This window comes from Myodes glareolus, chromosome 2 (genome assembly GCF_982192425.1).
Source record: "Myodes glareolus chromosome 2, mMyoGla1.1, whole genome shotgun sequence".
Classification (NCBI taxonomy): domain Eukaryota; kingdom Metazoa; phylum Chordata; class Mammalia; order Rodentia; family Cricetidae; genus Myodes; species Myodes glareolus.
In genome coordinates, this window is record NC_142027.1 from 79337727 (window position 1) to 79354294 (window position 16568).

Below are 16568 nucleotides of genomic sequence, written 5' to 3' on the forward strand. Positions count from 1 at the left end.
TCAGGCTGGACTGTGTGCCGAAAGGCTGCGGGAGAAGGCAGCTGTAGCCAGAGCGCCCCCCACCCCCCACGAGAGGGCTGACGCGTGCGGGACATGTGTGTAGGGACCCGGCTGACCGTCCTCGCGGCCCTCCCTCCGCTTTGAGAGGCGTGTGAGACCCACTCGCGGGGGCTAGGCTCGCAAAGGGGCGCGGCAGCCTAAGAGTGCGCGTGCGCGTGCAGGCGTGGCGGCCCGAGGGGGTGGGGGAGCAGAGAGGAGGGAGCAGCGGGGAGGACGAAAGAGAGAGAGAAGGGAGGTGGGAACAGGGAGGAGGGTGGAGAGGAGAAAGAAGGGAGGAGGGACCTAGGAGGAGGGCGCAGGAGAAGGGACCCAGGGCGCGGGGAGGTGGCAGGCCAGGCCCGTTCGCTGCGCCCTCCCGGGGTGGCTCCTCCGCCGGCCGGTCCCCGCCGCGCCTGCAGCCCGCAGCTCGCCCGCGTCCTGCCTGCCCCGCGCCACCGCTCCGCTCCGGGGCTCCGGTCCCCGCTCCGCGCCGGGAGACATGAGTGCGGCCGCGGCGCCCGAGCGCGGCTGGAAGAGCGAGAAAGTGGACGAGGCACAGGCCCTGGCGCGGAACTGCGCCGCCCGCAGACCCGACTTCCAGCCGTGCGACGGGCTGTCCATCTGTGCCACGCACAGCCACGGCAAGTGCTTCAAGCTGCACTGGTGCTGTCACCTGGGATGGTGTCACTGTAAGTGGAACTGCGTCGGCCTGCGGTCGCCCGCCTGCGGCCCGGCGGTGCCGGGACGAAGGGAGGAAATCCCGGGGGAGCCTAGCTGCAGTTACAAAAGGGTCTCTCTGGCCCAGAGAAGCCAGGGTTTGGTTTTCTTTGCTTTCTCTTTTACATACTTGCTTAGAGGTGGTAAAGCCACCAGAGCGACTGCCACCGACAAGGAAACCTTTTCAGGGGTTTGAGTAGGCACGGACATGCCCCTTTCACTTTCTTGCCTTTTCTTTCTAGCTGCTATTTAGCTGAAAGAGCCCATAGAAGTCCAAGTGATTCTCATGTATTGTATTTAGATTGAGGACAAAGTATGGAGAATGGTTTCTAAGAAGTTAAAAGGAACAGTTTGAAAAGCAAACTCCTTAGACAGCCAGTTACAGCATTTGAGCCAAGCCAGAACTAGTCTAGACCAGGCCCTTTCTATTTAACCTTCAAGTTTTAAGTAGATTAAACTTAAGTATCCATTTAATCAGAATTCCACAATTTGATTACTTCGGCATTTAGCTTAATCTCACTGATGAATCATTTCTTTTTAGAAACATTTCTGAAGTCTGTTTCCACATAATCTTAGATTAGAGGGCTTTAAAGTGTTTAAGATACATTTTCCAAGTGATCTTCAATCAAACTTATTTTTCCTGTTATTCAGAAGCAAATGGCTCACAAGAAGAGATGCACTGTGTGACAAATCTTTATTTACATTGAGAATATTTGAATATCTTAATTGAAGTTATGAATTAAAGGATAGAAAAGCTTTGCTTTTTTTCCCCTTATAGATTCAAGGTCCATGGACAGAGAATAAACATTGGTTTTGCTGTTGTTCCCTCTGCTGATGGAGCTAAACAGAAAGTTTCTGCTTTTCATCACAAGTGTGGCTTCAGAGTAGGAAATATGGGTGCTAAAGTACACAGTGGGTGAATTCTCCAGGAGGGGGGAACCTCCTACGCGCATTCCGTTCATAATGTGGAATGGGAAAGGGAAGAAGTTAAGATGGCCCCAGCCATTGCCTTTCTTCCCTCAGCACTGTCCCTCCCAGGTAGAGTTGACTTCTGGGAAGTGTCCGTCTAGTCAAACTGATTTTTTCCTCATTAATGAGCCTTGATTCTCAAAGTCTTCCTTATATAGTCTTTCCTCTCTTCCTGCATGTACCTTATGAAATCGTGCGTGTGTGCGCAAGTGCATTTGAGCCATGACGCACATGTGCAGGTCTGAGGACAACTTTGTGGATTTGGGGGAATCCTGAAGCAAATGCCTTCAACTACCTGAACCCTCTTGCTATCTGGCTTCTTCCTAAATCTTATATAGCAGTCTCATTCTTCTCAAACCATCATGATCTCCACTCCAGATACGCATATTTGAATAGACTAAGAATTTCTTGCATACGTAGCCATCCTTTCTCTGTATCCCGGCTCTTCTTGAGTGCAGTAGGTTTTTCCAAAACAGCTCTGAACTTCATGTTCACTGAGTGGCTTCCTGGAGACAGCCACCATATCCCACTGAGGCTGTTGTTTTGTGCTGTTTCTGAACTGCCATTCTGTGCGTCCTTCCTCTTTAGAATAGTTCTCACGTACCTGCCCATCCTGGTTGTTTGTTCTGAACATGTGTGCTCATGTTAGGCGAGAAGCACCCGAGTTCTGCTCTGGCCAGTGTGGACCAAGACTGCAACCTTTCACCTCTGAGTGCCGCTCTGCCTTCGCAAAGCTGCTCCCTGTTGGCCCTTCTCAGACCCCATCGCACCAGGCTTGCTGCTGTCCCCTCAGACTAAGCTTGTTGTCTGCCAAGGCCATCAAGTGAGCTTTAAAACCAGTGGTAATTAATCCCCAGCTTGTCCCTCTCAAAGCTGGATGCGTGGCTTTGGAAACCAGTGCTGATGATACCTTAGGGATTAGCCCAGTGTTCCAGGCGACTGTGGTTTTAGTCTTGGCTCTTTTACTGGATTGCATGGTTTTCGTGTATTTACATGTGTATCTCATTCCTCCTGTGTTCCTGCCATCGTGTCTGTCGTAAACGTCTGTATCTTCACTTTAGTTACTGATAATGTAGCTCAGAGGGAAGGCCACAGGGTCCTGAAGCCTGCTGATGGAGCTGCTGGTTCAGTTCGGAAGGAGCCCTTGTCGAGGTTGCTCCGTAGTTACCTAGCTGCCTCATGCTCTGTTACCCATCTTGTGACATTAATGTCTGTCTGGGTCAATGGGAACTTGGTCAACAAAATTGCTGCAGTCCACCAAGGCAGGGATTTTTCTGCCGCCTCTTGATCTGTGCTCCAGCTGTGCGCAATCCTCTTTAGAAAAAGGAAATTAGAATGAGCTCGGATAACTCAGATTGGTTCCAAAATGCTTCCCGTTTTCTTTTAAGAGATCAGCGATCGATTTTAAATAATCCAAATTTAAGAAAGTATTTCCATCTGGTATACCGATGTTGGCAGTTCTTTATGATTTCCTTTTTTCCATGTGTGTATGTAATGTCTATGTCTGTACACATATGTGTGTGAGGGTATGTGTGTATTTGGTGTCTGTGTGTGCATACATGTGTGTAATATCTTTGTACATCTATGTGTTTGTGTGTGAGTGAGGGTATGTTTAGTGTTTGTGTGTATATGTGTGTGTGAGTGAGGGTATGTTGTGTCTGTGTGTGTACAAGTATGTGTGTGTGATGTTTATGTCTGTATACATTGGTGTTTGTGTATATGTGAGTCTCCCGGGGTCTGTCCACCTTGTACCTTGTTTGGATCAGAGTCCCTTTGCTGTCTGCACACTGACTGGTCTTTGGGCTTCTGGGGACACTTATATGTCCACCTCCTCTCAAGGTGGGAGTACTGGGGTTGCTGACCCAGGCTTCTGTGTGGGGTCTGCAAATTTGAACTTGGGTTTGCGCACTGAGCCACCTCCCCAGGCCTTCATCTCTTCTTTCTAGTCTCTGCCAGGCTCCCGCTCCTGTTCTGTGCTTCCTGAACTGGCAGAGATTTAGGGGTCTCATTCATGAGCAGCTGTGGCACTCAGAGCGCCAGGTGCTTCGTTTCTGTCCCCTCACTTGGTTGGGTATCAATTCTTAGTACTTTTTTTTAAAAAAAAACCAAAATAAAATTATTCCCGAGTAGAGACAATGAACATATTTGAGAACCTTGTTTTCTGGCATGATTCTTATAATCTGTGTATTTATGTTACATATTTTCTCCTCATGAGATGTCACGGAGACGAAATGCAGACATAAGTATGCGGCATCCCACCCTTTAAACAGAGTCTAAGGGTGTGTGATCCATGGATTTTTACAATTCCTTTAAAGTCACACATGGCACAGATGAGGACACCATTGGTTTGTTCATTGAAGCTGAGAACGCAAAAATGAGAGCTATCCCATCATACTTGGGAAAAAGAATCAGAACAATTAAGCAAGTTCAGTACATATAATGGGTGTTATATTTATGATGGATGTTATGACCGTGAAGTTCATAACCATGTAAAACAGAAAAGGCTGAAAGTATGTAGTGTTTACAGAAGACATGTAAATATATGCTCATAGGTGCGTTCTTGCATGATCACTGTGTTTGGAGGATGACCAGTTACATAATCTAGGACTCTTACCGTGTTACTTAACCCTTTCCCAATAAGAATGATTTTCAGTTAAAAAAAATGAATGGATGAAAGTTTCTAAGAAGTGTTTTGAGGGGAAAAAATAAAAGAAGACATGGCTTGACCACAGAAGAGAGATGGGAGAGAATAAACATATGAAGGTACTTGAAAGTCGACTTTGGTTCTTGAGTAGCATTCATCTAGAAGGAAGAAGAAATTAAAGATGGATGTTGGTGGGTGAATTTGAGAGATGTTTGAGGTGAAGTTCACGGGTGTGTATGGACTTGGGGTGGGGAAGGAATGTGGTGTTTGTTAGGAACAACTTCCAGGTTTCCAGGCTTTCCAGCTGGGATAGATGGAGAGCAAGTGAGGTGGGGAGGGCAGCCACAGAGCCAGTTTGGGTTTATTGGAGGTTATGCGGTCCTGGTCCTCTCACGGTAACATCAGTAAGCAGCTGCACACAGGGTTCGAGAACTCAGAGGAGAGCTTTGGGCTGGAGATTGTTTGGATGTTTTCTGTTTACTGAGGGGTTGCAGTTGGAGCCATGGTGAAGCGTGCTGTCTCCAAGAACAAGAAGACAGCACGAAGAATAAAGATAACCCTCAGGCTTTCTCTCTTAGGCCGCTGTTGAGAGTCAGTGCACGAGGATAAACTGTCAGGGAATGTAGAAGAAAAATCTTCAAAGTAGAGGTGAAGGGGCTGAAGGGCAGTGAATTCCGGAAGAAGGAACACTGACATGAAACCAGTATTCATCAGGTTGATCCTCAGATATTGCTGATTACACTTTGATTTCCCTCCCTCCCTCCCTCCCTTTTTTTTTTTAATTGCCAGAGAAAGAGTTAGCCTTGGATTCATTACTTCAGGAAATACTGACATATTAGTCAAAGGAATCTGAGGTGAATTCTTCAAGGCAAAAAGACAGCAGGAGTCCCAGGAGCTGAGAATTAGGACATCGAGGTGATTGTTTGGGTTTGCTCACTGATTACTTTGTGACAGACTAAGCCGACTGTGCGGAGGGTATTCTCGACAATCAATGCCATTATGTCCATTTTAAAGTTGATAAAGAAGGCCTGCTGAAGTCCAGCAGCTTCCCCACGGCATATTGCCAGTCACGGCTGGCGCCTGAACACGGGTCCAGGTATGCCTGATGCTGGAATCTTGACCCAGAGCCGAAGCAGAGAAATTTAGAGTTAATGAGCGGAACCAATAGCTCAGGCCCATTAGAGCCAGCCGTAGAGAGGGTGTTTTAGAAATGGGCAAGTGTCATTTACAGTAATGAAACCCAGAAGAGAGAGAGCTGCCGAGAGGCCCCTGGATTCGGAGAATAAAATCCAAGTGAAGGGTTATGAAAGAGAAAATGACGAGATGGTGACAGGTGGGGTGGAGTGGGTGTGCGTGATTTGATGTAGGTGCCACTAGCAGGGCTCAGAGTTGGCTTCCTAAAGTCACATAAGAGATGAGCTCCATTTCCTGCAGAATACAGCTCAGAAAATGTCTTTCTTTCAGGCTGAAAGCATCAGAGCGGGATTCGGTGTCACCTAAGATGATATTAGCATATCTAAAGAAAGACTGTCTCCACAGAAGGTAGAAAATGGAGACATAGGTAGGGTTGGGTGTGATTTTTCAGGACGGTCTAGGGGAGACTGTATGCCACCTAAAGGGTGGAGGCCTGATCTTCAGACACAGCAGTGTGCAGCGTTTGGATGTAATCAAATCCGTAGTTGTCCATGGCCTGTACAGAGAGAAAGAGTGATTAGAAAATTTAGGTGTTCAACCTTTAGAGCGAATGTTCTTTGCTAGTCGGTTAGCATTGTAGATTTTGTGTCATTCTAGTTCTTCTTTCCCACACCCATACCATGCTCTAGGGAACCTCATGCTTTCCTATCCCCCGGCAATGCCTGGTTGCTCCTTCTAAAGGATAACTCTGTCATACCCATAACCGTAGCTCCAGGGGTGATAGAGAAACACAGGCCAGAGAAGAGGGCAGTTAGGTAGAAGAGTCACCTTCTGCTCTTTATTTCTTCTGGTTCACACTGGAGGTCCCGCCAGACCTTGACTGGTGGTTGAAGAGGAAAGAGAGCTCAGGTCTCGAGTGAGAGACGGGGACTGATGTTCTGGGTGAGTCTCTTTAGGGTTGTCGGAGTGTGGGAAAGCTGGTAGGTGTCCTCACTTCAGACTGGTGCTCAGGAATGTGTCGACCCCACCAACAGCATAAAACAGAATGCTTATCTCCACTTGCTGACGTCTTGTTGTACGAGAGTCTGCGTTAACTCTCCCACTGCAAACGGCGCAAACCTAGCAGCGTTGAGAACAGCGGCACAAACATAAATCCTTTGCAGGTGGTTTCATAGCGTGTCCATTTAGTGAAACAACAGAAGGTGGTTCTTCATCAGGGCCTGTGACCTCGGTACCTCTGACCAGGTTTGGAAGACAGGGATGTGGTGAAATACCCTGACAGAACGTGGTGGTTTGAATGAGATGTCACCCATAAGTCATAGGTGTATGAATACTTTGTTCCCAGTTTGGTGGCTGTCTGGAGGAGTGGGTGTGGCCTTGCTGGGGTGTGTCCCTGGGCTTTGATAACTCTCCCTACTTTCTGTTTGTGGTTTGAGATGTGGTCTCTGATCTCTCCCTGCCACCATACTTCTGCTCAATCATCGGAGACTGGTTGAACCATATGCCCAATTAAATGCTTTTCTGTTATGAGTCACCTTGGTCGTGGGTTTTCTCACAGCAACAGAAAAGTAACTAATAAAAAAAAGTACCTGGAGACAGGGAGAATTTATTTCAGCTCACAGTTTAAGGCATGGTACACCATGGCAGGAAGTCAAAGGAGTCAGGAGTTGGAACCACTGTTTAAATTATGTGTTGTATTCATCTCTCTTTCTCCATGCATATAGCCCAGAATCTGCAGTCCTAACAATGACTCCACTCAGAGTTAAGATGGGTCTTTCTACATCAGTTAATGTAACTAAAATAATCTCCAGTGGGCGTGTCCAGAGGCCCATCTCCCAGATGATGCTATATTCTGCCAAGCTGAAAAGGAACCATCACACAGTACCAGATATGCATTCTCTCCCAAGGTCCTCTAATTCAGTCATGTGTGGTTGGTTACACCATAACAGCTATGCCATTATTGTATAAGTGGGCGCATCTTGCCTGGCAGGCCAGTATTGTAATACACAGGTTTTACTTCTGGGTAAGACCACTGATGACTTTTCTCTGCCAGCAGCCTATGTAGAGCCTTATGGCATCATGAAGCCTCTGTCTTATTTCCAGTGTGATTTTTATATGTACTGTAACCATGAAGTACAGTGTCTTCAGCAATATGGCCTCAACATCAAGTTCTAGGGCAACTAAGAGCACTGGCAATAACCTGGGTTGTTTTGGGAACCTCTTGGGCAGCCACGACCAGTACTCTATAGGGAAGTATCTTATACCAGGTACTGGTACACATTGCTTTGGGAGAGGCGTTATCTACCCATGCTGGATATCTCCATTCAAACTTTGTAAATTGTATTTTTTGTTTGCATTTTAGACAGGGACTCACTATATAGCTGTGGCTGTCCTGGAACTTGCTGTGTAGAACAGGCTGGCTTCAGACTCACCACAATAGGCTTTAAATTGTATTTTTAAGTTAGTTTGCGAAGCAGGTTTCTATGTGAGTTTTCCACACATCCTTAGTTTTTGACTAACTCTCTCAGCCCCTCTTCTTCCGCTACCCCCATGTCTGTACCCACGGCGTCATTTCCTGTGTGGGTGCTCCTCCCCTGTGCCTGCCTGTCACAGGTGTTCTACCGTCCCCTCCCCCCAGTCCCCAGCAGTGGTCCCTTTCTAACTCCCTGGCCTCTGAAGTCACTCCAAGGTAAACATACACATCTAAAATTTGAAAGCCAGGATCTGCTGCTGAGTGAAAACACGGAGTTTGTCTTTCTGAGCTGGGTTACCTCCCTCGGTTCCATCCCTTTCCCTGCAGATTTCCTAATTTGGTTTTACGTGCACTTGCTCATTATCCCCTCATCAGTTGGTGACATCCAGTTGGATTCCGTCTCACATCTATTTTGAGCAGAGCAGCAGTGAACATGGACGTGGAAGTGTCTGTAGTAGGAAGTGGAATCCTCGGGGCGCATCCTCAGGAGTGGTATGGCTGAGTCATATGGTAGCTCTATTTTTAGCTTTTGAGAAACTTCCACCCTGATTTCCATAGTGGCTACAGGAGTTTACATTCCTGCCAACAGTGAGTAAGGATTCCCCCTTCTCCACACCCTCCCAGCATTTGTTACCATTTCATTCCATTTCTCAATTTAAAGCATTTTTGGAGGCTACATGAATGCTGTATTTACATAATTTTTATCTCTTCCTCTCCAACTTCTATCATGCCGCCTACTCCATCTCAAATTAATGACCGCTTCTATAATTGCACACACCAAACCAAGCAAACAAAACAGCACCCCGGATCTACTGAGTCCAGTTAGTGTTGTTCTCCTGGGACCACCAGTTGCGATTGGAAAATTTATTAGGTGATTTGTGCCTGAAGAAGACTGAGTCTTCCTCTCTCAGAACCATTGCCTATAGCTCCTCGTCTAGGGGTGAGACCATATGAAATTTCCCCTGTCTGTATTGGCATGCTGACTTGTTTGTTACTATGCAGGTCTTGTTTAGCAAACTGTATCATTGAGATTTCATGGGTGCAGAATCCTTACCATGTCTGCAAGACAGTACATAGCCTCGGGCATCGTGGTCCTCTGGCTTCTATAACCTCTCTGGCTCCCTTGTGATGTTCCCTGAGCCTATGGGTAAGCATTGCACTGTAGATGTTTCACAGGACACCCCATTGTCACCTGTTCTCTACATTGACCAGTTGCATAGTTCTGTCCTGGCCTCTGTCTACTGCAAAAACAAGCTTCTTTGTTGAGGGGGTGAGATCTATAGTTTTCTGTAGGTAAAAGGATAAGTACTGACAATAAAATTATACACCATATTGGTTTATGAAAATGGCAGTAGTGGTGTGTCCTCTAGGGTCTCTAACGTCTACAGCAGTGGCTAGTTGGGTAGGTTTACAGTCCTAGGCATGAATTACTTGCTGTTGAGCAGGCCTTAAGTCCAGTTAGTCTGCCATGAGTCACTTCTGATTTCATTCATCCATCTGCAAATTTTATAATTTCACTTTTCTTGGCAACTGAATAAAATTTCATTGTATACATATATATGTATACACACACACACACACACACACACACACACACACACATCACATCACATCACATCACATTTTTATTAGCCACTCATCAAATGTAGACATCTAGGCTGTTTCCATTTCCTAGCTGTTGTGAACGGAGCAGCAGTGAACACAGCTAAGCAGTGTCTGTACAGTAGGACACCAAGTCTTTGGGTGTGTGCCAGGGAGTGCTATAGCTGGCTCATATGGCCGATCTACTTTGAGCGTTTGAGAACTCTGCAGGTTGACATCCACAGTGGTCGCACCAGTTTGCAATCTCACTAGCAGTGAGCAAAGGCTCCCCCTTCCCCTCATTCCTATTAGCATTTGGTGTTGGTTTCTTGCTCATAGCCATTCTGACTAGGGTACGACAGGCTCTCAGTAGATTCCATTTCCATTTCTCTAATTGCTAATGATACAGAATGCTTTTTAAGGTAAGGCCGTCTATATGAGTTTGGAGCCTACCAGTGTAGACTGGTGAGCTGGAACATTGGGTACCCAACTGAAGACAAGGTATCAGTAGCTAGTGTTGAGAAGTAAGGGCAAGACCTCATGCTGATTGTTGACAGGGCCAGTCAGGTGGCTGCAGCTTGCTGTGAGTTCGTGATTGCCATGGCTGGGCCATGCCTAGAGAATGGCACTTGACAGCCCTTCCCCCAGCTTCTGACTTACAGTCTTTCTGCCTCCTCTTCTACTAGGTTCCTGAGCTTTTAGAGAGGGTGGTGGTTGTACCAGACTATTCTCCAAGTCAGAGTTCCACATTGTCATGAGTTCACCTGTGCCCATGTGCAAAAGAGCATCACAGCTAGCCTTGGTGGCAACTGACCTTCCCTCGTAGGAGGGGGTAGCGGGAGAGGCATGAGACTCTTCCAGCCACCCTAGGGGTTCAGGTTTTATGTTAAAATCTTTGATCTGTTTCGAGTTTATGTTTTTGTGGGCAATCTAGTGTAATTTTTCTATATGTAGATACATAGTTTCCCTAGCATCACTTATTGAAGCTTGTGTGTATATTTTTGCTGTCTTTGTCAAAATAAAATGGACTTATATCTGAGTTCTTAGTTCATTCTATTGATTTATGTCTCTGTTTTGTATCAGCTCCATATCTTCATTGTTAGGGCTCTGTGGTATAATCTCAAATTGAGTATGTTTTGTTCATGATGCCTTTGGCTACCCTTTTGTTGCCTTCTTATGAATTTTAAGGTTTTTTTCTATTTGTGAATAACATCACTGGAACTTTTTTCCTTTTATTGAAAATAAAAACCATGTGGTTGCTGGGAATTAAACTCAGGAGCTCTGGAAGAGCAGCCAGTGCTCGGAACCGCCGAGCCTTCTCTCCAGCTTGCCTTTTAAAGCTTTTATGTGGAGGCAGTTTCACATGGGAGAGGCCTTCCGTTCAAGTGCCATGAATTGACATCAATGTCAAAGCAAAGACCATTCCATCTCATCATGCCCTTGTGAAGTGTTTTTGTTACAAACCTCACTTAGTAATACAGAAATATCATTTGATCCACAGAGAATCATTGGTGTCATTTCTTAGCACCGCATGAAGCTGTGTTTTAGAATTAATGTGTTTTTCATACTGACTAAAATTATAGCTATACCTATAATGCCTATCCTCATATATTCTTTTAAAGCTGTGGTTGGTAGAGTTAGTTTCTGCATTAACTTTGAATTCATCTTAACAGATTCATATATGAGCCTCCACAAAAGGGTCTCTGTCTTTAATTTTGCCTGGGTAAGTGTAAAAGTGATCTCTGCTTGCTATTGTCATTTAATATTGCATTGCCCTCAACATGTTATCTAAGCATCCAATTATACTCAAAAACTTTCTGCTAATGACAGGTGGAGACACGAGTTCAGAAGTTGTGATCCATGCTAGACGCACAGTGGGGATGTGTCAAGTAATTGACCTCAGCAGTATTGTTTGTAATTACACACATTCAGATCTGTCCCAGCATTTATGTCTTGTTTTTCAGCAAAACCAACCATATTAAGGACGGTCATAAAATAGTTTTGTTTTGTAGCTTTGCCATATGTTGGGTACAGTTGCACTGATAATGTCTTTTATAACTTCACAAATCACATGTGATAGAAATATACCTATTAGTGTCTCTGGATCCTGGAAAAGAAAGAATTTGTACCACCAGGCTACATGGCAAGATTCAACAGTCAGTGTGGCCTGTTCTGGACTCCCTCACTACTTTGGTGAGGAAAGCTAGGAGAATCATAAACATTACTGTTTGTGTTGACTCAGTGCCCTTAAGGGGAAATCACATTCTTTCATTTTCAGAAAGGAAGATGGAGACCTCACACTTGCTGATTATAGTGTTTGATAAATAAAATGAGCAAAAATCTCTCTGAAATCTCTCTCTCTCTCTCTCTCTCTCTCTCTCTGTGTGTGTGTGTGTGTGTGTGTGTACATGCATATTCTAGCACTTGTGCATATACATGTGAGTTTGTGTGCACATGTGGGTTGTCAGTGAGACAGATTAAGAGAGACTTGACTTTCCTGAAAGGCATTTACCAGGGGGCCAAGCACGGATGCAATGTGAATTCATTGTAGGGGCGGGACACTAGAGATAAGAACTTAAAGAGGTTGCAGGTTGGTATAACTAACCAGATACAATTGGGTATGAGCTAACCAGGTGCAGTTAGGTATAAGTTAACCAGGTACAATTAGGTATGAGCTAATCAGGTGTAGGTGGTATGAGCTAACCAGATGCAGGTGGTAATGAGTCAACCAGGTACAGTTGTCAGGTATGAGCTAACCAAGTGTAGGAGTGAGCAAACAAGGTCCAGCTAGGTTTACATTAACTAGGGCTCTGGGAAAATAATGTGCCAGACACCATCACCTTTTAGCAAAGTTTTGCATCTGATGTAGTTAATAGTAACTGTCTTAGTTAGGGTTTCTATTGCTGTGAAGCAAGACACCATGACCACAGCAATTCTTATAAAGAAAACATTTAATTGGAGTGGCTCATTTATGGTTTCAGAGGTGCATTCCATTATCCTCATGATGGGAAGCATGGCGGCATGCAGGCAGACGTGCTGCGGAGCAGAGAGTCCTCTCCCATGCAGGCAACAGGAAGTCAACTGACTGCCACACTGAGGAAGCTTGAGAAAAAGACCTCAAAGCTCATACACGTCTTCCAATAAGACCACACCTACTTCAACAAGGCCACGCCTCCTGATAGTGCCACTCCTTTTGGGGTCCATTTTCTTTCAAACCACCATAGTAACAGACTCAATTGCCTGTAATAGTAGTTTCTAACCAGAAGCTTCCACAACTATTCCAGATAGGAGACCACCCAGATCATCCCATACACAAGGAACCAAGTCTGAGGTAACCAAGGAAGACTGCAGTTGCCTCTTGGCAGCTGAGATAGAGTTGGCTCTGCTGAGGTAAGCTACAATCTGGTCATGCAAACATGAAAACAAAGACAGCATATTTCTATTAACTGGAAGCAGACCCTGTCATGGGCTAGGACCGGAGAGACACTGGCAAGGTCAGTACAACTAGAAGCTGTACTGTAAGGAATGTAAGAGGAGGATAGAAGAGAGTTTCCTAGAATCCTGGCTAGGGCCAGCCAGGAATGATGAAAGGACAGGCACACAGACACAGTACAGTAGAGTTGGGATTGGATAGGGTTCCATGACCCTTCTGACTGCTGCCAAAATTTGGAACTTCCGAGTGTTTATTATGTACAGCATAAGGGGAGGACTGCTCTGAGTAGGAGATCTCTCTAGGACAACAGGAAGTACCCTAATCAGTCATTCATAAATACTCATACTTGCTCTCCTGGGGACAGCTTTGCCGTTCCTCTTGAGCCTGGTCCCTATGGGTACCAGCTTTGTCAAATTGTTCCATGGGTCAGTTGGTTCACAGCATGGCCCCATGCCCAGGTCAAAATACATGTCCTCTCAGGACTCCACTCACTCAGGGATCCCTCCACCCTTACAGGTTCAGAGCATGTCAACTCCCCTAATTAGATGGACAGAACACATCATCCCCTGTTGTTAGGCTGATGTGCAGAGAGCTTGTAGGTCCTTCATTGGCTTAACTTGTGCAGTGCTCAGAGAATTAACCAGTCTCATCAGAAATGGCCTCAGGCGTTGTCCAGTTCCTTCCTTAAATGCTGTTTGAAATCCTACACAGCCAGATGAACACATTTCTGCCCCCCTCTCTTGGAGTCCCCTCTGGAGCTTTGCTTAACTCTCTGGAGCTCTGCTTTCTGCTGTAAATCTTTCATCTTCTTTCTGTAAGAATAAGACTCGGAAACTTGCCCTTCATCTTTTGAATTCATGCGATGAGGACCCAGACCCACCTAGTACTTCAGTCAGCACACCCAAGGACACTTCCATTTCCCATTTCAGTGCTGGACAGAACTTACCTCAGGATATGCTAATTTATGCTAATCTTCATTTCAAGCACTTTTTGATGGTTTTCTGTATCTTTTGAAGTGACAGAAGCTGTCAAGGCTGGTCAAAGTGACCAGCTCAGCTGCTAGATTGATAGCTGTCAGATGTGGCCCAGGCACAGCCGAAGAGGTATCTGCCCCAGGATGGGCAGGGACCAAGGCTGTACTGCAGTGGTACTGTCATTTTCAGTCCCTGAGTCTGGCTACCCTGTGAGTACATTTCTATCTGAAGTCCCATCTGTCTTAGTTAGGGTTTCTATTGCTGTGAAGAGACACCATGACCACAGCAACTTTTATAAAGGAAAACATTTAAGTGGAATGGTTCAGAGGTTCATTCCATTGTCATCATGTTGGGGCAGGCCAACATGGTGCTGGAGAGGTAGCTGAGAGTCCTACATCTTACAGGCAACAGGAAGTGGTCTGAGATACTGTGCGGTAACTTGAGCATATATGAGACCTCAAAGTCCACCAACACAGTGACACACTTCCTCCAACAAGACCACACCTCCTCCACAAGGCCACAACCTGTAATAGTTCCACTCCCTTTGGAGGCCATTTTCTTTCAGACCACCAGACCATCAGAGTCAGTAGCAAGTGTTTTTGCGGAAGGAGTTGAACTGTCAATCAAGAGCCCCTGTTTTTGTGATCTGGTGAGTTGCTTGCTTTAAATGCTCAGCATCTGCACAGTGAAACTGGGTTTCATATGGAAACATCATGATGAGACTTTAGTTGTGGGAGCCCCAAGGAGACTTGACTGAAGCCACAGAGACCTCTTCAGCTGTCATGGCTGCTGCATCTGTCCCAAAGGCCACCATATTAACAACTACCTTAAAGTTTTTGTTTCAGTCATTATTACTGTAGCTACCCTGCTATAACTCTGGAAAATGCATGTGGCCTTGGTAAGTGTTGATGCTCCTACCCCACAGCCTTTCCATATGTCTCCACATATTGCAGAAGTCTCACTGCAGCCCAGAAAGAGCACCTCCCTACCTGTGATCTGCAGGACAGCCAGACTTGGTGTACCTCTCCACCCATGATCCCAGGACAGCCAGGCTCAGGGTACCTCCTCACCCATGACCCCCAGGACAGCCAGGCCCAGTGCACCTTTCAGAGTGTGGTGACCAAGTAGAATGTTTGTGAATAGCAGATAGGAGGCTGGGCACGTGCGTGCCTGGCTAAGCAGCTGTCTTCTAAGTCTCAGAAAATTCAAGAGACCTGTGCACTGCCCCCCCAAGCTGCAGCACAGCATCAGTAAAGCCCACTGCAAGCGGATGTTGTGGACTTGTGGTTTTCCAGGGAGAGGTGACCGAGATGGTTGCAGACAACAAGAGATGCTAACCTGTGGGCTCCTGGGTCGAGTGGACCGGGATAGACACCAGAGCAGACAACACAGGCTGTTAGTTCCAGCACAGTTAACGGTAGGGGAGTTTGAAGGCTTGGGGCAGAGACTGTTGAAAGGGGAAGGGAGGGAGGAGAGCTGCGGAGACCTGAGGCTGAGGACAGCAAGGATTCTGGAAGAGCCACAGGCTCCAGCTGCTGGAAGAGTTCCATCCTAAGAGCAGCTGAGAGTTCCGAGCTCCGGCTGCCGAAGGGCCTGTAGGAATGGCTAGAGCTGAGCTGCTGGCTCTCTGCGTGTATGCTAACACTAGAGGCTGAGGGCTGTTGGCACTCACACCTTTGGAGCAATAACTGCTAAGAACTGAAGGCCATTGCTGCTCCAGGCACGGAGCTGCCAGCATTGAAGGAGCTGCCCTTTGCATCTTCATGATTTCTATCCAGAGCTAGTAAAGGGCCTTCATCCAATCGGTGACACTGAGGGTCAGATTCAGGGTCTCATGTTTGTTAGGCCCACGCGCTACCACCGTGTTAAACTAGAAGAACCCTTCGGCCTTCTAGTTTATTAGTTTGACACCTGGCAGTGATCTGTGGTGCAATTTTGAGAATTAGAAATAATGTAATACCTTGTAGTATTGGCAGCTCCCTTGATCATAGTTGATAAGCCAGACGCCTAGCGATTAAAGGCTTAATAGGAACACAGTGTCCAGAGCTTGCGGTTTGAGGGTTCTGGAACATGAGACTGAATTACTCCATTTGCCAGGAGAGGACGAGATGCTAAGAATAAAGGACTTCCGGGAAGCTTGTTAGACCTGTGGATATAAAGCCGTCATAGCAACCCCACTGCTCTCTAGAGCAGCACCCAGCCTCCCACAGTGCAGTGTTGGTGTGGCAAGGCCGCAGGGCCTTGACATATAGCCCAGGCTGGCCTCGAACCTTAAACTCCTGTGTACTCTAGGCTAGTCTCAAACTTGTGGCAGTCCTCCTGCTTCAGCCTCCTGCATGTTGGGGGTCACAGGTGTGCACTACCATGCCAAACCAGCCAGCCACACTTTCTGCTGACTGTTCTGCCCTGTTAGTATGTGAAGCCTTGGGTTGCAGCCTGTGAGCTCAGCTTCTGGCATTAGGCATCGCTTTACCCATGAGATACAGCAGAAGTGTAAAGAGAGGCTTATGTGAGCAAAACCACCGAAATCTAAGCGCTGTTCATTTCTCTGCTCACAGAGGAACCGAGGCAGCAGGTGTGGGAGGGGAGGTGCTTCTCTGGTCG

At 46.5% G+C, this 16568-nt stretch overlaps 1 protein-coding gene across 1 annotated transcript in view; it reads left to right on the forward strand.

The window, feature by feature from the left end:
• Positions 1-345: 345 nt before the first annotated feature.
• Positions 346-16568, forward strand: part of C2H3orf70 (chromosome 2 C3orf70 homolog) — a 43040-nt gene continuing 26817 nt past the window's right edge. Inside the window, exon 1 of the mRNA XM_048453820.3 lies at positions 346-728. Coding sequence (XP_048309777.1) covers positions 539-728 — 190 coding nt within the window. The 5' untranslated portion in view covers positions 346-538. The remainder of the gene's footprint in view (positions 729-16568) is intronic.